At 38.9% G+C, this 25971-nt stretch overlaps 1 protein-coding gene across 1 annotated transcript in view; it reads left to right on the top strand.

Annotated features, from left to right (window-relative positions):
* Positions 1-25971, top strand: part of rgs3a (regulator of G protein signaling 3a) — a 177932-nt gene that overhangs the window by 86741 nt on the left and 65220 nt on the right. Inside the window, 2 exon segments of the mRNA XM_059358232.1 lie at positions 19418-19432; positions 19434-19553. Of these exon segments, the coding sequence (XP_059214215.1) occupies positions 19418-19432; positions 19434-19553 (135 nt within the window).

A 25971-nucleotide genomic window follows, 5' to 3' on the forward strand; every position in this document is an offset into this window, starting at 1 on the left:
ATTTCTTTTCATTTTAATTTCTGGTACAACTAAAGGTACATTTTTTAATGACACTTGATAATGATTTTGATTATTATCAAGAAAAACATTGAAAATGGCTATATATCAGCTCTTAAATTAAACTCTTATCAGCTATTTCTGTTGTACCAGACATTAAAATGAGCAAGAAATTGAAGAAAACAAGGGTGGTCTAATCATTTTTTCCATGACTGTACGCTGCTGCATGTTTACACTTAAAAGTGGCCTAGTAATATTAAGTGTAAAACAATATGAATGTGTTAAATGATGTTACAATAGAAAATATCCTTTGCTCCAGCTGCTTTAACACCTCTCTGGCTGGGATTTTAAGATGCGAAGGGTTAGGTATCATTGTTAATATTTAATTTCTGTGTTCACCAATTATTTAACACAAGCTAACTGAAATGGGAACAGTTTTCCATGGTTTTTGAAAAATATGTGGTGCAACTGAACTCTGCTCGTATGAAATGTCTTAGCAAAGTTCACATTGCCTTAAAGGGTTAAAATCTACAAAAAACATGATATCTACAACCCTGATTCAAAAGAACTTGGGATTGTGTGTAAAATGTCAATAAAAACAGAATGCATCACATTCATAATGAGTCTATTCATTAACAAAGAAACAAAAGTTTCCTAGCTTGAACAACAAATATCTTTTTGTTTTGTACTTTATGCAATTAAATGTAGGACTTTAAGGATTTGCAAATAATCGAATTCTGTTTTTATTACGATTTTCACAGCTTCCCTGAATGCCTGCAAAATAACAATTCATTTATTTTTATTTTTCTAGGACTGAAAATCAGGTGCATTTCTTGCTTAAGTGCAACTCTTCACGAAAATCACCCAAAGTATCAGTCTACTTTACATCACTGTCTGTCCTCCCCACACTCATTAGAGTGTTTTGACAGCAGTTTTTCAGATAATAAAAAGTCTAATGAGTTGCACTCAAGCCGAGCAGGAGGATGTGACAGTTATCTCACAGATACTCTGATGGGATTCGATAGTTTTCAAGCTTGTTTGGTTGTTTTTCAGTCCTGAAGTTTTCGTTTGTCCTGGCAGCTCTGCTGTAGTTAATGAGCCGGCCGTCCTCTCCCCCTATCTTCAGCTGCAGCTTCCTTTCCTCTGCTGCTCTACGTGCCCAATCGATTGCATTGTGAACTTTTCAACTTGAGAAGTGTTCAGAGGGGGAATGAAACTGCAGCTTTCATCACACTCTGTTGTTGCAATACTTTATTTTTCTTACTTCAACTTCGCACTTTCTTCCACGTTGTCACATCCTCTCTAAATCTTATTTTCTTAATGTACTAACAAGAATGTGTAGCTGGGTGGCACCATGGTAAAGGATAGGGTTGGGATTTATTAGCATTTGTTTAAGTCCAAAATTTAACATTCATCCCACTTATAGAATCTCAGTCTATTTGAGTCCCTTACCAAACATACTCAGTTCAGTGTATGGCAGTCTATATTTTTTTTATATTTTCTGGCCAAAACAATTTTGAGTGGTAGCCTGATTAATATTCACAACCTGTAACCACAATCTTAAAATGAGATGTGGAAAATGTTGATTACATTTATCTGACACATTTAGGGTGCTTTCATGCATGCAGTTTGTTTCATTTGGACCAAACAAAGGGGGGGAAATGATAAAGTATTTCTTTTTAGTTCTGCTCTGAGTCCTGTTCACACTGACAAACTTCAGAAGCACCTGCTGTCTGACTCTAGAGACGTACGTCAAGTCAAGTCAAGTCAAGTCAAGTCAAACTTTATTTATAGAGCACATTTAAAACAACCGGGGTTGACCAAAGTGCTGTACAGATATCACAGTTGCAGGAAATACAGTAAAAACTAAAATACTAAAATACATAAACACAGTACAACAATAGAATAAAATAAATAAAAATCTAATAAAATAAATTAAAAATTTAAAAATTTAAAAGAAATTGGTTTTTGCAAGATGTCCATTTAAACTTGATTAAGTGCTGCTGATTGATGGTGTGGCTTTGAGTGCAGTCACAGGTTAAGAGAAGGAGATTTGTATTGTTTTCACTGTGTAGCTCAACTGCATGAAACAAGAAGAAGAGAAATCATAGTGTCAAGTTTTGTAGTTTTATAGAAAAAAACACATTGCCAAGCATGGGAAGAAAGTTGACTTTAACATAATTTATTGTGACTCTTTCTCTTGTCTTAAATTTAACTTTTATTCCTTTATATGTACAAACCATATAAAACATGTTGAGTGCAATGATATGTCAGACTTAAAACATTTTAGTTTTTTAGTGGGCTTTGTTGCACTGAAGTTACCATACATCATCTTTTCACAGTAACATTGTGTCTCATCTTGCTGTTGGTGTTATACTGCACCAAATCCTGTTTACATGTGGTTTAGATAATGGTTTTTAATGTGTGAAATTTCCAGTGAAAGCTGAGAATTCCATTAAGTGCGAACACTCATTCACCACTATTTCCCCTAAATTGCCACTGCAGCCATTAGGCACAATGCCGTAGTCAGTAATGATCATAAAATCATGAATAAACTCCACTCACCAAAATACAGCAAAACGACTTATATCATCTTAACATAGTCTGCATTCATTTATATTATCTCTTAGATTTGTAACAAACCAAGAGAATACATATTATGTTTAGAAAGATATACAGATAACTAGTTGATTGGACAGTTCAGTGATGTCATCCTGCATCATCAGTGCATAATTAGGACCCACATGGGCCTCACTCAGAAATAATTGATTCTAGTATTATTAGACTGCAAATCGACCATGTTATCAATAATGACTCACAGGATGAAAATGAGGCGTCTTATACAGTAAGATGATTCAGTGCTTATTACTGTGGGATTGATGCACAGCCGTTTAAAAGCTTTTGACCTTTAATCAGGAAAATTGCAAAATACATACCATGGCCTTATGAAATCAGTGGTCGCTTCCTGAACAGATTTCACGATCAACTAATGGATTTTTTTAGTAGTTTAGCTACATGCTTAAATCACATATCGCTGTCACAAAATTTCTATGGTTGTTTTTTCTGCTTTGACACCACAAATGAAGCGTGCCAGTCTGCTTGGAAGTGGACTGAGACTCACTTTTTCTAGTGGTCTCAATTTGTTTGTTTGGTCCACACCAGAGTTTGATTGACAAGTTTCACAGCAGCCAAAAGGAACTGAAGTAACTGGGAAAACAGACCTGACTTTGGTTTAACTGAGCAAAACATGTTGGGCATGAAAGCACCCTGAAGTTCTTAAAATGTGTTTTAGAGATCGGATCAAAAATGGAACCGCGCCCGACTGAAATTGCATATCTTGTCAAACTGTGGAACTCTGCTTATCCATTTCTTGTCTGAACAAATCGAGTAAGTCAGTCTTTCTTTTTGAACTACTGGAAACGATTTTAGGAAACTTTAGCTTCCCAACTCTCCTCACTTAAACTGCAGATTAAATGCCTCAGAAGTGTTTGAAAATGTAAGCTGGAGAGACTAGATAGCTAAAGGGACTGTTTTCCTTCTTTCTTTCTTTTTTTAACCGTTCAGCTGCTGTGACTCGTCTGCAATTTGTTTGCGGCTCCAAATGTCTGCTCATGGATAATCTTTTCTCTGAGGAACTTTATAAGCCCCCAACCCGCCTGCTACACACACACACACACACACACACACACACACACACACACACACACACACACACACACACACACACACACATTGTCACACCATTTTTTCTTTGAAATGTGCAGCATAACCTCATTAGCAGCTTATGAATCTTTTAAAAGGTCTTTTTTCAGAAATTCCAGACCGAATGAGAGAGGCATGATATCTGTCCCGCCAGGCTGGAAAATAGGAAGGAAAAGGCTCCAATATTATTCGGTCTATCCAATTAGGCAACATATATAAATAGAAACTCTTACGTAAGCCAGCATGAGAGAGAAAGGGGGAGAGTTTGAGTGAGTTAAAGGCAGATTTGGGACTTTATACAACACAAGAAAAGGTCTCTAGAATGGTTCGTTGTCAGCAGTCGCTTTTATTATTATGTTATATTTCTCCATGTTGCTCTGTGGTCATTCTTACTTATAGTATCACAATACCGTAAATGAACAAATATTTCTCACATTTGCAGATCACTCTTACAGCAGTAGGGACAACTGACAGTTTGACATCTTTGGCTTGAAAAGTCTGATTGGTTCTCCAACAAAATATTCAGCTAACAAGGATGCTCCCAAAATACCAAACTAGTGCAGTATATATGACAGAAGACAGATAAAATGATAGACAGAGAAATATAAAGGAGATTGTGTGTGTGTGTGTGTGTGTGTGTGTGTGTGTGTGTGTGCGTGCTTCTTCTGCTTCTTCAGCTTCTTTCCTCCATCCATCCTGTCAGATGCCCCAACACACACATACACAAAATGTGCAGTCATCTATTATAGTTGATACACCTGTCAGCAGTTCATTTCATACCTCAGGGAGCAAACACCACAATGAAGTGCTGCACACAGTTAGCTCTTATCTCTCTCAGGTGCTCTAAGAGATGCTGTAAAAAGGTACTTTATATATATATAATATCATATATCTGTTTTAAACCAATTGTGCGATATGGTTTAAAATATGCTGATACCTTATCAAATAATCAATGAAAGCACTCTGTGTTCTCTCTGTAATTCAGGTACACTCGAAAATAGCAAGAGCAGCTGCTAAACCACTGTAGAGCTCATTTATCTTTAAGTGATGACAGAGTCTTTAGAGTGGTTAACCTTCTGGTCTTGCTGCTAGGGCACAACATTCAGTGAATCAGTGAAGATGAAGGCTTGTTTTAAATGTTTGAGTAACCCTGAACCTCTCTGCTGCTGCTGATGTGTGTGTGTGTGTGTGTGTGTGTGTGTGTGTGTTTATGTTTACTGCAATGGGAACTGTGTGACTAATTGAATTGCTCTTTCTAGGCTGTCAGAGCAAAGGTCACACACACACAAACAGAGAGAGAGAAAGCCATCTTGCTGCTCACTGCATGTTTTTAGTTAAACATTGCATTCGCCTAGAAGACTTCAATCCCTATTTCTTTAAATAGATACACTGTTCCTGCCTTATGACAACTAAAACAGCATTCACAAACATATCTAATGCACAGAACCAGACGCTAACAGGGAGCACATAGCAACATATGTGACTCCTACATATCACCACATACAACTTTCTCCAGATGACTCACCCGCCATGCAGCAGACCTCTCCGCTTGATCTCCTCATCATAGGGAAACATCGTATCTCCTACATCATGTCTCATCCGTGTCAGTTTAGTCAGGATTTTCTGCTGTCCACTTGTTTATTTGAAGTTTATTTTTTGGTAACCTGGCATGGCAGATGGTTTGTGACACAGAATCGTTGAAAACTGTTTGGAAAAGGGCAGGCACTTTTGGAAAATACTTGGCAGGTGATTAGATGAACCATCTGTCAATCACCGTCTTACATGGGCTAACTTCAACCAATCAGATCAACCAACCATATGACTACCATGACACACTACCAGTGGAGACAGTTGGTAAATGAAAGTCTTGCCGAATGCAGTTGGAAGAAGAACAAAACATCCTTTCCATCGAGAAAAGCCTTCCTTCTTTGAAGAAACACTCCAGTTCTGATAAAACTGATGCTACTACATCGTCTATGCTAACCATTTTAAAAAGCTGCCATTTTTGACAGTCGCCACTCGGTGTCGTCACATACACCGAACCACACCCGTGGCTGCCGGTAGCTCCTCACAGGATGCTGATTGGTCCGAACCCCTGGTGATTTGAACATTACTCCTTTACCTCAAGCCTGACAAGATGGATTTTATATCTGATCATGTGACATTGCAAGAATCCAGCTGCTGTGCAAGGTACATTATTGCGTTTAAAAAAAAAAAAATTCTTTGCAGATTGAATTTTTCATGACTTACTTAAAATATGTTAGCATAGCTCGTAATAAATCAGCACTTTCAATCAGCAGAAGAAAAAAAAAGCTCTCCTCCTTTCTCCTCAAGTTGTGAGCAATAATTTAATTTCAGTCTCCTCATCTTAGTCAGAGGCCGCTCCCCTCCTTTTGTCTCCTCCTGCCCTTCTCCTCCATCACTGGAGGTCATCCTATTTTAGCACTTGCTCAAAACGGAACAGATCTAACCCAGATTTACACGTGAAAGTTAAGTGTGTGTGTTTGGAGGGGAGTGGGGGTGCAATTGTGTCTCTGGAAAGTCAAGTGTGTGTGTGTAAGTGTGTCAGTGACGCAGGAAGAGAGGAGGCAAGAAAACGTTGTGTAGGTAAACGAAAAACACAGAGAGCAAAGCGAGAGACGCGCTGTATGAGATTATTGAGCAGCGGAGTGCATCAGGGTCATCACAGAGTCATCATGGGCAACTTGGCAGACCGGGTCGGGCCTAAGAAGAGGTTCGTTAGGGAGGCGAGCTCTCTTCAGAAGCACCTGCTGTCTGACTCCGGAGATGTAAGTCCTGCTGATTGATGGTTTGGCTCAGAGTGCAGTCACAGGTTAAGAGAAGGAGATTTGTATTGTTTTCACTGTGTGGCTCCTGAAAGAAGAAGAGAAATCATTGTGCCATTTTTTTTGTAGTTTGATAGAAAAATACACTTTGCAAAGCATGGGAAAAGTGTAAGTTATTAAAAGAAAGTTGACTTTACATTATGTAATGCTACTCTTTTTAACCTAAATGTAACTTTTCATGCTTTATATGCAAAAATAATTACATACAGTTGAATACAATTATATGTCAGGCTTAAAACATGTTATTACATTGTATTTTTTCAATGGGCTTTGTAGCACTGAAGTGACCATGATGATCTTTTCACAGTAACAATGTGTTTTATGTTGCTGTTGGTGGTATACTGCACCAAATCCTGTTGTTTACTCTGATAATGGTTTCTAATGTGTGTGGAATTTCAAGTGGAGGTTGAGAATAACATTAAGTACATGGTCACTCATTCACTACTATTTCCTCTAAATTGCCACTGCAGCCATTAGGCACATTGCCTTGATCAGTAATGATCAGAAAATCATGAATAATCTCCTCTCACCAGCAATAACGTTCACTAAAACAACATAGTCTGCATTCATTTAAATTATCTGCTAGAGTTGTACTTCTTCATTTGTCGCAAACGATTTCACTCCTGCACCATGCACGAAAAGCTTATGAGATTGCAATATTAATAACCTTTTGTACACTCTGAAGCGTAGAGAATGTGGTGATTGAGAAGAGATGAGATAAGAAGCACCAAATGCAGAGAGGAGCTGCCAAACTAGGTGAAATCACAGTGTGATGGCTTGCGTGTAGGCCGTGGAACAGCGAGGGAGCTCTGTGATTAGGCTAACATAGCACAGTGTTGTGCATACAAATAATCGTTTTTTTTTTTAAAGAGGTCTGAAACATGAAAGGACACAGGGCTCTCGGTTGCGTAGGTTGACGTTCATGTGACGTGTGGACACAGTAAATCATGGTGCAATTTTGATTTAAATATTTCAAGTCAAGACTCCCTGTTGATGAGGTATCCAGGACTAAAAAGACATCTTAACATATCTATAGGGATGTACACATATAGGAGTTTGTTATATGTGTATGAACATATGGAACAGAATGCTTTATTTATACATTCTCCATGCTTTCAGGCACATCATTGACTGCATGATATACCAGCTGCCTCTTGCAGTCTGAAGGCAGGGAGTGAATGATATGCACCCTGGGGCTTTTGTCAGCAAAATACCAACTTTATGGTCGCCATCCATAACATGGCCAGGGCAGGAACAGTCTCTCGGGGGTCTGATTGAACTGAGATGTACCCTCTTCATTCCAGTTGGCCCTCAACTTAAAGTGTATTTTGCTTTTTGTCTGATTTAATATGCCAGCACAGATTGGCAGGACTGCAGTTACAGTGGCTATACATCTAAATATAATCAGTTAAAGACCTCCATCTTAGCAATATGATTGCACTGAGATCTACGACCACCAACAACTTACCCAGCAGCATTGGTATAGGTGATGAAAGAATTCTCCAGAGCTGTACTAAACTGTGATTTAGCTCCCTATTCCATCAGGTGCAGGCTAAATGGTAACCAGCACCTGAATTATTCACTGGCATTTATAAGGAAGTGTGCCCAAGTAATTTCCAAATTAATAATTGATCTTTCATTTTCATGGGTATGTTACAATGATTTAACAATAAAATGTCTTCGCAAGCAACTATCTAATACACAGCCATTAAATTTATATGATGATCTTTGATGTACATATCCCCAGCCGAGCATCTGCGTGCATTGACCTGAATGCTAAGCTTATCTAAGGCTCGAGATGCTGTCATGCTTATGCAATAAGAGCACAATTGATACAATCATGTGAAAAAAGCAGAAATAGCCAAAGGATCCATGAACTCACTGACTGGGTAATGATCATGACGAAAGCAAGCACACAGAAATACTGCAGCTAAAAAAAGACTGAGAAAACTTTTTAAACAGTACATGACTTCAGAAAACTTCCTCGAGGCCCTGTCATGTGCTTGTCATCCTCCCCGGTGGCTATAGGAAGGGCCCTGGGCCAAGGACTCCATTTTACATGCTTTTTTCATGGATGCTTTGTCTGGGCAAAGCACAGAAGAGCTCTAAGCTGGAAACCAGAGAAACAAACTAGAAATAGATGAAAGAGTGTGGGAAAGCCACTGAGTCTAGAGGAAATTACATTCCGTGCTTTTTTTTTTTTTTGTGGAACTTAAAGCATCCATTTGTATGTGTATGTGGTGGAATGTATTGACAGTTAGATGCTCTATTATGGGGTACTTGTGAGACCACAAATAATTTCAAGCATGAAGCTAAAACATGTTTCATATTAGATTGCACTATATTGTTTATTATGTCCACCTCCAGCATAGAGAAACACTCATACCCAGCCATTGGTTTTTGATTATGTAGTCTCCCAGGTCCGGGAATAAATTTTCCAGCCAGACGTCAGCAAAGTCATGAGACAATCATGCATGGAAACCAGACTTGACCTCCATTACCTTACCCTGACTTCACCAGACCTTCTGATTCCATTAGATGCTCGCCTGGGAACCATGTTCTTACTAAATGATAGAGTGAAGCCAAGTATATAGAACAGCTTTACTGTAAGACAAATACATTAAAGCCTATGTAAAGTAGGACAAGCCTGGTCTTATCTTAAAGGTCTTAAAGGCTAAAAAAGGCAAGAGGTTTTGCCAGAGTTTTGAATTCTTTAGACGACAATCGATACTTCAGTATGTTACTAGTTTTTCTACAGTGCTGCAGGTATCGTGTACTAATCCACCACTAAATGTTCACTAGATGAACTATGTGTGCCGCAGCATGGAGGGACCAAACACTTCCCTTTAAGCCTAACAGAGCTCCACAATTGCATTTCAGCATGCATGTTATTTCAGCAGAACATTGTTTAAACAGAGCAGCTAATTTTTGATAAAGAGAACAACAGGTTAGTGGAATGCCGAGCTGCCACTGCACCTTTATCTCTGCTCTCCCCCGTTGGAAAAAATGAAAAAGGAGAGTAACTGACAGCAATACGAGAATTTCAGATGTAACTTTACTCGGTTTTATTAATTATGTTTGACTGCCAGAGATGGTATGAAATACCTTGATGACAATGAACTCTGGCGGTCATCCAGTCATCCAGGTCAGGAGAAATGAAATGGGATTTTGAATTGGGTACCAAGAATTGTGCAATTTCACTGGCATTGGTGTTCAGTATTAGATTTCCGTTCTTCTCCATGCATGCACCATGGAAGTAGCTAAAGTTGCGGCACAAATCCCCACTGGGCTTGTACAAAATTTTGTGTCAATCAACATTGTAGATGTTATCACAGGAGAAATAACAAATGACGATATGATATGGAAAGTAACAGGAAAAGGGCATGTGAGTGTCCTCCACGTTTATTTCTGTACCAAGAGTTGGGTAACTGCCCATAGGCAGCATCATTAGCTCTTGTTTACATGTCACTTAATTGGAAGCCATAAATCCATTAAACGCTACAGTTACAAAGCCTCAGGGCTTAGAAGTAAAGCTCACTGCAGAGAAAAGGCAGAGAAGAAGAAGGTCTAAAGGTTTGAAACACAAGAGCAATGGCTATACTGGTGTGCTTTTGATTAAGTAGCAGTATGAGATAATAGAATGATGACGTGCTGCTGGTTTTGTCTCTAACTCAGTTGTAATGGAATGACCAGTCACGATACCCTGTTCAGCACCGGTGTTAGGGCTACGACTAATAGGATATGACGCAGTATAGTGTGCCAGTGTATAGGGACTTGCTATGGAAAAAAACCTTCCATCTTTGGGGAGCAAAGCAGGATATGATATGAAGACACGCACTTATATTTCACCATTCCTGCTGCTGTGGTTTTTATGGAAACTATCTGAAAAGCTATTATAGTGATATACCACATCACTAAAATAAAAGCAGCTCTAACACTGTACAGTATTGTTACTATCATTATCATAATCCTGCAATAGCAAGTGTGGCCGGTGGCATTATGTCTTCATTTAGACCTATTTTACTGCCTTACAGAGATTACCATTACCACATTGAGGATCTATGCGCTCATTTAGTGCAGTCATCTTCAGTGGTGAGACATAACATTGGAAGGATGTGTGCTTTTCATTGGTTCTTGCTATATGTACTTTTTCTTTCTGCTTTTGAGCCATATCTGCCTCCAGTGTGTACACTCAAAACATGTGCAAACAACATGTGGACCAAAATAAACTCCATCCCAAAGCAGAACTAATTTCTCATTTGCAATGGTTGCAAAAAAGAAAAAGATAATTGAAGCTGAGATTGAGTTGGATTGGTGATAAGGCCTTGGAGGATCTGGGGCTGGAGGGTCAGCTGGGACAGTGGGAGGGGTTTGTGTAGTCTATGCTGATGCTCTAGTAGCACTTATTTCTTATCTGTTAGTTGAGGACAAAAAGCATGCATTCCAAGCAAATTATGATGACCTAAAAACAAATCAATTTGCATTGTCAAATATATTGATTCTTATCATGTTTGAATGTGCCGCCCCAAAAAAGATCAGAACATATCCATGAAGATTTCCATCAGCGTCACACACCATCTGAACAAAAGCCTCTGCTCTTTTTTAGTGAAGTTCTCTCCAGTTCTGATGTTACTGATGCTATAACAGCATCTATGCTATCTTCTTTAGAAGGCGCCATTTGCTGTGTTTCCATCAACAAATTTTGATGAATATTTTGGAAGATTTGCATGAGAAAAGCTTGATGGAAACACCAAAATTTGATAAAAGTTTTTATGCAAGCTTGAGTTGTTTTTTTTGTCTTTTTCGAAAAATAGTTAATGCGCTCAATGGGAGATGGAAATGCTTTTTCCAAATATTTTTTCCCCAATTTTTTCCTGATTGAATCCTTTCCTGAAGAGTTCTCTCCATTGTCTCTTGTGGGCGCCAAAGTTGTCTGATTTTGTTGTTATTTTTTGTCTCTCTCACAATCTCTACTTCTTCTACTGTTTATGGATTAGCCTACAGCAATACATTAATCCACTGCCATCTTCTGACAAAAGTACGTTTATGCAGCTTTGTTTATTTGCTCTAAATGGAAACGTCCCTAATTTGCATTTTCTTGAATGGAATGTAACTGCTTCAAGTCTTAGATAAGCTAAACTAAGCTAAACTAAGTTAAGCTAATCAACAGCTAGCATATGTACTCAAAAGTATTTTCTTGTTGCTTTAAACATTAATCATATATATATATATATATATGTTTATGTAATATGTATATGTGATATTTTCCACATGGGATGATTAGGATTGGGTCATCCTTACCAGCCAGTGTGAAAAAAAATGATACCTGAATGTTTGCCCATTCAAAGGCATTATGTACATTAGCTGTCACTGAAACTATTCTAACCTGTGCTGAGGCAGCTTAGGTGAGCTGTGCTGACAGAAGTCCAATGACACACTGGAAACTCATCTGCCAGATGGCTCAGGGGGAGGGCTTCAACCAGGGAGCACTTTAATCAATCTGATTAAGGGGAAATGCTGCCTGTATTTTTAGCCACTCCATGGCAGGCCAGTGGCCATTCATTGAATTTTGTTTCATTAGCTCTCATGTTTATCTCTTGGGCGGGGGGATTTATAAACCCAGGGTGAACTATAGCAGGAGCTAGAATAAGGGAATCATTGGTTGTTTTAACTAATACGGCTTTTTGGGTAATTATTTTATGAATACGGTAAATAGTCACTCTATTATTCCAATAATGAAGTTTTATGACCTGCTGCTGTAACTGACAGATTTCAGTTTATGCTGGAAGAGGGAAACTTATTGTTTCTAAGGCTGCAGCCTGGGTCATGGACCAGATGCTGTTTGATGCCAAGAAACATCATGACTTTAACATGAAAGTCCCCAAAGACCTGCTTCCACAGAGTCGGGGAGATTCCAGGGAACTCAAAACAGGCTAAATATTGAAGGCGATCGTGGTCCCAGCGTGAATATGATGTTATTCTAGTACAATGAACTGTGACCAGTGCTACTGGTATTTTAGTTTTAACCCGAAAAGAAAAAGAAAACATTGTGACTGCAGCAGAAAAGTGAAGTAGCACTTTAAATCTGCGAGACAGCTGTTCATTCAGCACCAACATTATAGAAAGCTCCAGCTGGCTCCAGACGATTCCTGCCTAAAACATGTGGTCTGTGACCAGCTGTCAACAGTTTACTCATTTGCTGGCATGACTGATTTTTTTTAACTGATGTAATGTGATGATGTGCAAGTCACTGTCAGGGAAACTATCAAACATAGATGCAGTAATGCACAGTTGAGCAGAACAGCAGAAAATGTGTAATAAAAGTAAGACAGAGAAGGAGAGAGAGAGAGAGAGAGAGAGAGAGAGAGAGAAGGACGTTGATTGCAGGAATTGATATCTAGAGACAAATAAATCATCATTAGCAGTGTCCTAGCAGAGCATAATTCATTCTGAAGATATGATGCAAAAGGAAATGCACTACTGTGCATGCTGTATTACTCATAATAAGAGTGACCTCTATGCTATTCTCCATCTGTCATCATCTGTCATATCCCCCCTCTACTCTCTTTACCCAAGACAAAATGTGCATAAGTGGTTTACAGTATAGTGTGGACCATGTGCCTTATATTTACACACTAAGACTGTGTAAACATGCACATTTCCTCTCTTTGACAGATGAGGATGTAAGCCCTCATGCAGCTCTGAAACCTGTGCTTCACCATGACGCACAGAGCAGCTGGTTCCTTTTTCGTTTTTCTATTTTATAATAATTTTATGTTGCAAAAGTGACAGTAAAACTACGTACAGTAAGAGTTCAAACTGGTCTGTTCCCTCTGGGTGATTGTGTGTGTGTGTGTGGATGCAGGTGCATGCATGCCTCTGGGACGCTGAGCTGCTCCATCGCAGATGTGTTTTCTCTAATGTGGGACAGTGGGGAGTTGCCTGGAAAAACCTGTCCATATGAGGCAATGTTTTCTGGAAAGCCTGGAATGCATTATTTTTTATAGTGTTGCTCATCCCAACCAATCATGAACTTAAGCTTGGAGGTCTCTTGGAGGTCTCTCAACATCACATTTTTAATTCAAAATGCATTATTACATTATTCTCTCTCTCTCTCTCTCTCTCTCTCTCTCTCTCTCTCTCTCTCTCTCTCTCTCTCTCTCTCTCTCTCTCTCTCTCTCTCTCTCTCTGTGTCTATGTGTGTCTGTTGGGTTGGTATCATTATCCTTTTTATGTTTGAAGGTTAGTTGGCTGGGGTTGTCACCATGTGTTATTTTTTATAAATTCAGATTGCACACTGCTCCACCTCAATTTGGTGCCTTGCGTCAGTTGTGTCACTTTGCTGCCTCGAGGCAACCATGAAATCAAGTGATGTCAATTAGTCAGCTAGCTAATGCCATTAGCTAAGTAAAGAAGAAAAACCCCTTTCATTTCAGTCTTCATCACCGACCGGAAGATGAAGCAAGGGCACAGTCATGCATGGAGTCATGGTGTTAACAGAGGTCATATGGAATCTCTTTGAACCATGAATGTCTTAAAATGTTCTGCCAAGCCGACCAATCCATGTTTAGATATTTCACTGGAAAATCAAAAACTTCAGATCAGAATCTTCAAACCTATAAGAGTTTGTCCTCTGGGGACCATTATTGTCTGTACAAGTATTTTTGGCAGTCCATTAGAGCTGTGTGTTGGCTAGCCTGGGTATACCCATACTGCCTTGTGCGCTCGAATTTAATTTCGAACCTCCAGGCGGTCTGGCAACCACGGCAGTTTCTTAGCCCTGTTTTAGGGATCCAATCACAGAGCGGGGAGGGACGGCAAGACGATGACGCGTACTACTCGGCACTTGGAAGCTTGTAGTTTTCTTACTGATCCAACATGGCTGCTGCAGACGCGAAACTCTCCTTAGCTGTAGATGGTGTTTTAAATAGTTTAGAGCGAAAGTTGAAAGGCGAAAGGTCTCTCTGCGGCTCCGCTGTCCCGCAGCAGCTTGTTTATTGCCCATAAAATCAGTGGATGTGTGTGGCTGAATGAAATGAGGGGGAATAAAGCGTGAAAATAAATCTTGCAGAAAGCGAGAACTGGAGAAGCAACGCAGCAGCAACACTCTCTCACAGACACACACACAACAAACATCCATTTCTGTCGCTCTACTACGTCATCTGGTATAACTGATACGATTGGCTAAGAGCTACCTACAGACGCTTTTGATAGACATTCTAAGCGTCCAATAAACGGCTGCGGAGGGTCGTAAACCACACCTCCTCTACGGAGAAATGAACGGTTGGTTTCCAGACCAAATCTCATTTGAGATTTGTCTGGTGTTAGCCAGGCTATGTATTGGCAAGAATCTGGAGATATTAAATATATCACACTACAGGGGTTACAATTCAATATTGCATGATATATTGCGATACTGTAGCAGCCTGATATATTGCAATTTTCTAAATCTAACTTTCAGGATATAGAACTCACCTTCATATGCATAAAATCTGACTTAAAAAATGCATTTATCACAGTCCCTTAGATCACATAAAACCAAGGACCTTCAAGTCCACTGTCCAATTTTTGGAGGGCCATGGCTGCAAGTCCAGATATTTCTTAATCCAGCTTTCCAGACTGAAACAGTTGTCATTCTCCAGTTTGTCTTCTTCAACAAGAAACATACAGCTAGTGCAATCAGATGTTGCATCGCCTTAGAACTGAGCTTAGAAAAATCTTTGTGGAGTTTTCTCAGTATTTCCCCATTGATCTATAGTAAGAGATACCTCTAAATATTTCTCCTACTGTGTCTAAGTGGTGGTGCCGCAGTCAAAGTAGCATGGATGAGTAATTTATAGATTTTTTTAAAAATCTATAAAAACCAACAGTTTCTTAACAGAGTCTGTTTTGCTTAGGGTGATTACACTTACTCAGGTAATAATTTAAATTGATTTAAGCTGTATATATTAAACAAAATAAAATGGAGTAATTTCATTTTTATTGCCTTTTCAGTTTGTTGAAGTCAACAATATAGTTTTTAGTGTAATAATTTTATTTTGCTGCCATACTTGGCAATAGGTAAAAGTATACTCAAGTGTAATGACATTTATTACACCCCTACAATCCATCCAATAGAGATACAGTATATATGCAATACAAGGTGCACAACCTTTGTGATCAAAGCCTCCCATTTCAAGTAAAATATAATCTTTCAAATAGTAACCTTTTCAGGAACCCAGGGATGTAAAATTTGTTCCAGCTTGATGAATATGCACTCTCCACCTTACCCACTGGATTCTGAAGACTTTTTGCCGACCTTCACTGACCCGCGGAAATATAACCTAATTGAGATTTTCACTGACAGCGATATCGTACGGGTTTGCCCAGGAGCTAGGTGTTTACATTGAAGTTGATGCGTGCGTGTGTGTGCATGTGTTCCAAGCATTATGGCCTCTGGTGCACCTTTATAGACTCAGATTCAGTCCAAATGATGGATATCAAAGAACATCAACATTGATTTCTGTCCGCTCTGAAAAAGCCCCTATTTCATCATGTTGCGGTGCTATTGAAAACAGTCAGGCTCAGTTTCATAAAGGTTTTTGTTACCTAATCTGCTTCTTTGCCTTTTTTTTTGGGCCATTTTCCTCTTCTTTGACTTTAAAATGTGTCTTTATTTTATCTTACTGTACCTCTTATGCTTCTTGCTGTACCTCTTTAGCCTCCTCGTCTTTTGTTTCTGAATGATTTGGCAACAAAATATTCTGGTCTTAATATTCAACACCTCCCATTTACACACAACTGTGCCTTGCATGCATTACATTTCATGCTGCATCAAGGCAAAACAGTCTTGACATTCTGCCATTGATGCAGCTTTAAATGCCTTTTTACCCTGCATTAGCATCACTAACACTGACAAAGCTTTAACTACCAAACACCCTGTGCCACTAGACCCCACAATAGCAGCATCCCCATCTTCAGCAAGACATTGAGTGACATTGAAAGAGACAGATAGTGCAAACGATGGCAACACAGCATGGCATGCAATAGTCCATGCAGCCAGGAAACAGGCAAAATAAACTAGCATCATGATTCACCACTGACCAGGGCAGCGAGCGTCAAGAAAAGCCCCGAGGACTCCAGTCAATCTCTGAAGACTTGCACAAAATGGAAAAATCCTATTTATAGCCTGACTCGTGCCCAAAAATGTCAAGATACAAATGTTTTTCCCTGCTGCTGCCGGAAGCAGAGCAGCCGAGGTGGATGTAAATGATCAAATTGGAAAGTGGAGAACTAGGGAAAAAAAATGTACTTGAGCAAAAATGGTTCCTTCCATTTCATATTTTAATCAGAAAAGTACGGAATAATAAAAGCTATTCTTCAACTGAATATGCCAGCAAAGGATGAGAGCAGCTGATGTGAGTGTGTGTGTGTGTGTGTGTGTGTGTGTGTGTGTATGAAAGAGAGTGTTTCAGGGCCCAAATGACTGTGAGAAAAATAAAAACCCTACATTTTGTATCTGTAGTCATGGGTTGTCATATTAGAAACATACTGGACCTGTGTGCACTGAATTATATTGAGTCTGTATGTGTGACAAGATGAAACGAGGTGGCCTTTACATCACTCAAAGGGGAATTCATAAAGGACTGCATCGCTATTGGGGCTGATAAAATTGCACAAATAAGAAAAAGAAAGTGATTAATTCTTAAAACAAACACAAAGGGGGGAATGCACTACTAACTGTGCTGCCAAGCAAATGGTGTCACAGTGTTCCTGTGCTATTGGCACCCAACTGTGTACATATTACTACCTTTCTATAATGAGGCAAATAAGCTTCATTGCAAAAAAAAAGTCAAATTCACAAAGATCAGAGCTAATAGCCACACACAGTTGAGAATAAACAGAAATTGTCATATTCAGAGAGTTAGTGGTAACCGAAACAAATTCACAGTTTAAAACCCACCTGGTCGATAGCCGGTAGGGTTAGGGTTAGACCAAAAGAACCTTTTAGTTTGTTTGAGCTAATGTAGTTTAGGTTGTTTTAGCCATATGCAAAGCAAGTAGAATATGGTACCTTTCAAATGGAGCCTCATACATGCATTTTGGCCTTATAGTTCTTCCTTAATAAGCTTAGGCTCAAAAGACATTTTTTGGTTACTCCTTGGTAACCTTACTCCTGTACCTGCCTAACCAGACAGATGGGTTTTTAGGATTGGGATTTTCTTTGCTTCAAATGAGACCTTTTATCATTTTTTTTATAGTTTGAAGGTAAGCATTTGAAAACACAAACATCACTGACAGGTCCTCTGTTTCTAATTCTCTCCATAATGTTTGAATTCCTTGTCTTGTTGCAAAGAAAACTCAGGTCCTGTAGCTTGTAATCTCTTTTTTTTTCTGTTTCTCTCTCTGCCATTTTCTGTCTGATGTGTTATTGGTGCAAAGGCCATTTTTATACTTTTACACATGGATCATTGCAATCAGATGCAAAAAAGGCTCAATGCACTCAACTGCAAAAATGTATGTGCTGTCTTATCATAAGCACAATTACTCCTTGTGAATCGAACATTGAGATGGGGCAGATGTGATGTCTAATACATGGTGCTGTTAGCGGCCACAATCCATTCTTTGTGAATTTGCCAATCAGTATTTCCACAGAAGACCAAACGCTGCTTTTTTTTGCCATTATATAAGGTATAATAATTTAGGGAACTTAATATTTGCCGGTCAATTTGTAAAGATTATTTCTTCCGAACAACTGCAGCAACAAATGTAAACACTGATGTCACTGAAAAGAGACATAAACTTGCCTGTTATACAAATTTGCGTTTTGTTTACACTGCAGCTCAGAAACAACTGCAGACTTGGAATGACATTAACTGACACAAGGTTTTAATATCCCAGACATTACACTCCCATTAACTCTCCTTAAACTTCTTAGGAGTTCTTCTCGGAAGCCAAATTCGGATTTGGAGCACATAAATAAGATACACAGGATCTGTCTTCTATCACAAGAGCATTACTGGGATCATGACCAAAAACAAATGGAGCCATTAGAGTTTAGAGACTTAATGTAGACATCAGTGAGATCAAACACAGATTCAGGATGAGTCAGCTGAGGTGTATTTATGTCCTTTTTTGAGTGAAAACTGAGCTCTGCCAGCTCTAAGTTAACCGCTGCTTGTTAAATATTTATCCTCATGTATTTCCCAGCAGGGGAGTATTGATTTGTGCTCTTTTAGGATTGTGCCATTGGTCACATAATCATTTTGTCAGCATATCAAATTCTGCCTGGAGTGGATACAAGCCATTATCTAATTTCACTAATGCTAGCATTTCTTTTTAGCAGGTGGCACTTTATAGTCTGTGGTGTCATGAAAACAAAGTTCAGAGGAGAACTGAATGTGCTGAAAAAAAAGTATGAAATGAAACGTGCAGACAATGAGACACATGAGAACATGCTGCCACGGACACCGCTCATACTGTACTTGTGATGGATTAAGCCCTTTTGTTAACTATTTTAACTCAAACACACACTCAGGTGTCTCTAATCTTAAGGTTGAAGAGTTCATTCTTTGAAAGTCCATACTTCCTGGTGTAAACCTCTCAGTTGTGCTCTAATGCTTTACCCTTGAACCCTTTTACTATCCAAGGATCAGGAGTCATCTTCTTCTTCTTCACTCCTCTTGCAGTAGATGCCTAATTGCCTGCTGTCTTTTCCCTCTCTCTCTCTCTCTCTCTCTCTCTCTCTCTCTCCTCTCTCTCTCTCTCTCTCTCTCTCTCTCTCTCTCTCTCTCTCTCTCTCTCTCTCTCTCTCTCTCTCTCTCTCTCTCTCTCTCTCTCTCTCCTCTCTCTCTCTCTCCTCTCTCTCTCTCTCTCTCTCTCTCTGTCTTTAGAAGTGTGACTGCCTGGCTCAGCCTGGAAGCCTATTCAGCAGACCAGAAGCGCCGCGTGTGTCAGTGCCTGAAGGACACCATTGACAAGCAGCTCCAGCTTCACAGGAGGGAGCCTTCCTTTCCGCATTTTGAACAGGTATGCCACATGGACACGCAGAACTACACAGCATTTCCGATTTTCATTTTGAGGCCAAAGATGAGTCAGTCAACACATGAACACATGGGAATGCATATATTTGTGCATGCCTCCGTCACAGATACCCCGTGAACACACACTTCCAAGCATACACGCTATCCTGCAGCCCACATCGCCATCGTTATGATTTTCCACTCAGCTCTTACATTTCTTTGGGCAACTTCAATGCTGCCTTTTATCTGGCTGGATTTGAATAGTTGCACTGCCTAAGTTGAGTGTCAACTCAGTGCAGTTTAAGCCCTGATTGGCTCTGTTCAGTTATGCAAAAGAGGGATATTTTCTAGCGAATGCAGGATTCTGTTTCAGCACTTCATATGTATTTGCTAAACTTTGCCTTGTTAATTATATTTGTTGTGATCATTTGAAACACTAACCACACTAGACTTGACTGAGTTCTGAAGACTGCAAGTACTGGGTGTTTTCTAAGTGGTGTGGTGAAATCGGTGATGTGAAAACTCTCAAATTACGCAGTTTGATTTGAGGTTGTTAAACCAACGGCTCTGTTTTGTCTTTTCATTGACATATTTGTGTTTCGGTTCAGCATGAATGACCAGGTGTTAGTTATAGAGGCTCACCTACCTGGTTAGGAAAGTGAAAAAAAATATTAAATGCATTGTTTTTTTCTGGAGCTGATAGAAATAGCTAAAGATTGAGCCGTCTTGCTTCCCTCTCATCTCTGTTGAGAGTTGCACATGTGCAGTACCGATAAGGCTCTCGAGAGAAAACTGGAGCGGGTAAAGAAAACTTTTTGAGCTGATAAAACAAGCAAATATCTCGATTATCCTGGAAATAGAAGTTTAGTTGTGTGGTGAACCTCCAACTATGACTTGCACATCTTGCTGCAAGTTTGAGAGCAAGATGGATAGTGCAAGCTGAATTGTCATAGGCGAGGCAAGTTTCAGAAAAACTGTCGCTGGAGTGCATCAGAAGAGCCAACAGCATCTCACTTACATGGTTGCATTGTTGTTATTTGATAACTGCTACAAATTTTTTTTTTTTTTTTAATTGTGAAGGGGCAAGTAAAAAAGGACTTTGGGCAAGTACATTGGATCAACATGAGCCTAAAATTTGAGCCATGTTTCTTGTAGGTCCAATATTCATCCTCCTTGTAGCTCCACCTTTGGTTTCTACCAACTCCTGATGGAAATGTCTGGCTGTAGCTGCTAAGTGTTCCAGTATGCATTCACAAACTTTGTCTGGCGTTTGGTGCTGGCCAGATAGCTGCCTGCTGTGACCAAAATTAAAGCTATGACAGTGAACCACCAGTACAGGAAACTGACAAGCTAGAAATTAAAAACAGTAAGCTGAAAGAAGCTAAACTCTCCAGAGAACTGAGGGGATACCGCAAACAGTTGGGTGATAGTTCTCTGTAGGTTCGTCACACAAATACTGATTACAGCTGCTTGTCCTTTCTGACAAACCAAATTTGTGGACCTGTTATGCTGTTTAGAAGCATTGAAAGGGGTCAAATGAAACTGAATTTAATCCCTACTCATAATGTAGCACAGTGGTGGTGCATGGCGCTGTTAGGGATCCACTGTAATTTGTCTTTAAGTGCTCACTGGGCTCACTTGAGTGCACTGATTAAGAGGATGGCAGCTACTGGGGAGCTGTGAATGAGATGACTGTGGCCACATTTAGTCATTGCAAGTGTTATCTAGGGAAATCTTTTCTTTTCTTTTCAGGTTCTTTAGTGCCTATTTGGGGATGTTTTCTTAAGCTCTGCTAGCCTAAATTGGCAAACTCTTGAATTACAACCCCTGAACTGCTGATCTGAATGCTTTAAATCCAGAGTGTATATTAACAAAAACAAAAGTCTTTGTTCAGTTGAATTTATGTTACAAAGGGTAAGAAAAAGATCATATTTTGTTTTATTTATGTCCAAACAAAGTCCCAACTTTTTTGGAACCAGGGTTGCACATTTATGTGAAACAGTATTCACAGACATGAAGGCTTGATGTCATCGTGTCTGTAACGTGCATTTAATTGTATAGAATTTTTTACTTCTTTCATTTTTGATGAACAGCCCATTCACGTCATGGATTTCAAAGCAGTCCAACCCAGTTCATTGAGTTTAGCTGGAAGGTGATTAAAATGGATAAATAGCCTTGTGTGTGGATGTCACACCTGTTGGACATTAGGCCTTCAGTTCATCAGCACATGAAAGAGAGACAGAGAGAGGAACAAGCTGACAGTCTTTCATGCCTTTCTCTCTCTGCATTTGTGTGTATTCATGTGTGTCCATGTACATGCGTGTGTATTTTTGCCCATATGGTTCATCTGGAAGATTCAGGGTGAGACCTGATTACCCAGAAGTGGAGATGACCCAGAACTTGGCCTGGATTTGAATCTTCTCCAATATTGCTACTTTAGGGTGAACTTTGTGGGGCAACATTTTTCAAACACTGTTTAAAAAGAAAAGATACTTGAGCTTCCAAACAATATTTAAGTGCTACAGTGTTTTCCTGCATGAATGTGTGTAGACCAGTGATACCACACTGTGAAATGACTCCACTACAAGTAAAAGTCCTGCATTCAAAACTTACTGAAGTAAAAGTACAAAAGTATCAGCAACAAAATGTACTTAAAGTATCAAAAGTAGAAGTACTCCTTATGCAGAATGGATCCACTTAGGTTGTTTTACATGTTCTAAATGTATTATTACATTATTTGTATTGATGCTTTAATGTAGGCAGAGTTTTAATTGTGTACAGACAGGGCTCATTTAATTACTTAATATGCTGTTAAAAGATTTGATTAAAAAAAAGTCTAATTACTTTAAATTGATCATATATTTTATATTCAATCTCAACCTGTAAAGTAACTAAAGCTGACAGCTAAATGTAAAAAGTACAATATTTGCCTAAAATGTAGTGGAGTAGAAGTAAAAAGTTACATAAAATGGAAATACTCAAGTAAAGTACAAGTACCTCAAAATTTTATTTAAGTACAGTACTTAGAGTAATTGTACTTAGTTACTTTCCACCACTGGTATACACACACTGCAGCGTTCCACAGCAACACAATGGACCTCTTCTTTGCCTCCTTTATTTCCTCTGATCAGTCAATAAGGTATGCACCCGCCTGAATGAATGAAGACATTTACACACAAGTATTCAATACATTCAATTACAAAACATCTTGGAAAGCATGATCAGTCACGTACGTCGATGCAATTTCCCCAAACTTTATTGACCCAACCTGTGTATTGATCAGTTTAGAAGTGGTAAAGAAACTGCCCTTATTGATTTCTTTTCCAATATTTATTAGTATTGAAGGCATCCAGTAATCCTTGTAGGATGTTTCCTTGGCCCACACAATAAACCTTTGTGTAAAAAGTCTAATTAGTCTCATAAGAGGAGGTACCTGCCTCCCTAAAAACAACCCTTGCTCTGCCACAATCTTTTGGAAATGTAAACAAAGATTTTATTCAGTTAAATCTTATTACACAACCCACAAACTAACAGCCAGGTGCAGTTTTACATAATGCCCCTATACATTTATGTAATACCCCTGAGATGAGTCATTAAACATACAGTTTGCACAAATAGGAAGAGAAAAAAAATTACATGACAAGAGATAAATAAACAATAAACACAGGGACATAGGATTATACCTTTGAAAATTTAGTATTTAAATGTCAATATAGCCAATCACACAACACGATAATATAATAATATAGTAATGATAATGTTTTTACATAAATAGCAATTTCATCTGCGCCTCAACCTTTGATGTGTCAGTTTGCAACTAAAATCCGATGAAGAACACATTTGGCTTTTTTCTTATTCCCTATTATACATACATTTCATTGTGGATGGGTGTCTTTTTAAAAAAAATATATATTTTTTTCTCCATCACCACAATAATTTTGTTAAAAACACTATTAAAATTACATAACAATGAGCAAGTAGATCTACATTTTTTTAACAATCTTTATACGGAGAAGAAAAGAGAAATGTTAATAAGAAACACTCAAATTAAACAAATAAAACCACATTAAAAATATGAAGAGAGAAATAACAGAAACCCCAAGAACCTCAAACACACACATCATTCACACACACACACACACACACACACACACACACCCTGGCTCAGTTTAATAAACCAGCACTTAGTCCAGCAGAACATGAAAATCCGTAAAGTATGATTAAAAAAAAGAAGTTGGTTTCAGACACTGATGACACTGTCTCTGTGAAGTTACACATGTGACCATGCATGTCCTGTCCTGTGGAGTTACTGCTGTATACTTTCTTTGTGCAGTTATTAGAACCTTTTACTGTAATCTCTTATTAAATGAAAATCCGAACCGTGTCCTGAAGGCAAAAGGGAATACAAGCTTAATCATAACATTTTACATCCAGACAAATTAGTTCACTTTTGATTGCATTTCTCCAGAGTACCTCAGAGGCAAATAGTTTGTATTCAGTCAACTCCAAATGTGTTTAAGTATATGGAAATCAGCTGTGTCAACTACAGCGGACATGGGGAGAATATCCTATCTGATGCATGGGAGCCCGTAACCCCTTTCAATTTGGACGGCCCTGCTGTAGAGGCTGTAGCGATCTCAAATTTAAGGCTAAAGAAAAGATACAGATATCACATTAAATGAAAAAAAATGATAAAAAAATGGCCTAATTCACCAAAAAAATCAACCCAAAAAATTACTGAAACAACTCATCGGACAGCCATAAGCCATACATTAATGTTCTGAACCATTATATACCTGAATATGTTTGATTGATAGATTTATTGATTAGAAAAATAATTTTTGTTGCATATTCATGACTAGAGGAGCTTGACACACACCTCAAATTAATCTTCAGGTCCCCAGCTTTCAGATGATTTACACCACTTCTAAGTGGCATCTACTGTCGACCTGCTATCTCCCCCTAAAAATCCACTGCTCACGCTAAGGGATTAAATATCAAGACTCTTGTGGATAGTAGATTAGTGAGGCAGGGTCCTGTGGGAGTTGTCATATTGGCAAAAGAAAGGAGAACATGTTCCTATAGATAGACATGTGTAGACACATGTGGGTCACATCCTTCCACAGATGAACACTGCATGAGAGAAATATTTGTTTTACATGACTAAAAGTGTGCCCTTGATAGATATAATGATAAACATTTGCACCATGATTCAAGCTCTACACACAGCCATTACTTTGTAAGATGTTCAATACATCTCTGAGAATGTTCCAGTAATTCCACACAGAGGAATATTCCTTTGGTAGTGCTTAGATAACTTCATTTCTGGCCCATTGTTACTGCTGAGTCAACACGAGAACTTACTGAATAGAGTGTATCTTTGATGCTCTCTGTGTATCCCTGCCAGCGGGTGAGAATTGCAGTGAAGAAGCTTTAGAAAATTACCCATTGAATCACACATTTCCCTTGTGTCAGAAGCTGCATTTGTCCGCTTGTGCACAAAGCCGAGTAAATCCAAACTTAGCTGAAGCATGCACTTTACTTAAGAGTTATGTTCAAGTGTGCAGAGAGAGAGCAGGATCCTCTCTGGAGGGAAAACACACACATGCTGTAGGAATCACAACCATTTTACCTCCTCATGTTACTTTGTTCATTCATGCTTTTCCAATAAATGCAGGGGTTACTCCGTCACTGTGTTGTTGTCAGCAGCTGCCCCAGTTCCTTCACTCCCTGAACGCTTTGAATGCTTCCCTTTTGGAAAAATTTGGATATGAGCCCTTTTCACTTGGAGATCCTTCTAATCCTCCAGTCCCTCTGAGAGTGGGGCATGATGGGAGTTTGCCAGTTTCTGTTTTGTGTGGAGCTTCATTTAAAGTCAGCAGAGGCTAAACAGAGGATTTGGGGCGAATGTTTATGATGACTAACCCAAACTTGAATAACTGATGCCTCTTTTTCTCCGCGGCTGTTCCACTCCGTCAGCGTTGCACCGTGACGGGAATGAAGACAGAATATTTTGAGTTATAGATACCACAAAATATTTTGCAGCAAAGTGGTCCGTGACTTTGATGGGTGGTGGTAAAGGGGATGAGGTAGTTGTGGAGATGAGTTGGACAAGGTAGTGTAACTGTCAGGTGTTGTGATGGGTTAATTTCAGACAGAAAATTCACCCCCAAAAAACAAAAAGAAAAAAATACAGAGCAAGCTGTCAGACTGGGAGAAAAAAAAAAGATCCATAAAATAAAAAATGAAAAATTCAAGTCATGATGCTAAACATTGACTTGAATAATAATATTACATTAATTAACACACAACCACAGCATGGCTCCTATACACTGTTTACAGTTTGTCATCACTTTGTTCAATATCTAGTTTTTTACACAGTAAATTACATTCCTATTAAATCCCCTACAGGGGCTTCGTGCGGG

This window comes from Centropristis striata, chromosome 19, assembly GCF_030273125.1.
Source record: "Centropristis striata isolate RG_2023a ecotype Rhode Island chromosome 19, C.striata_1.0, whole genome shotgun sequence".
NCBI classification, from domain to species: domain Eukaryota; kingdom Metazoa; phylum Chordata; class Actinopteri; order Perciformes; family Serranidae; genus Centropristis; species Centropristis striata.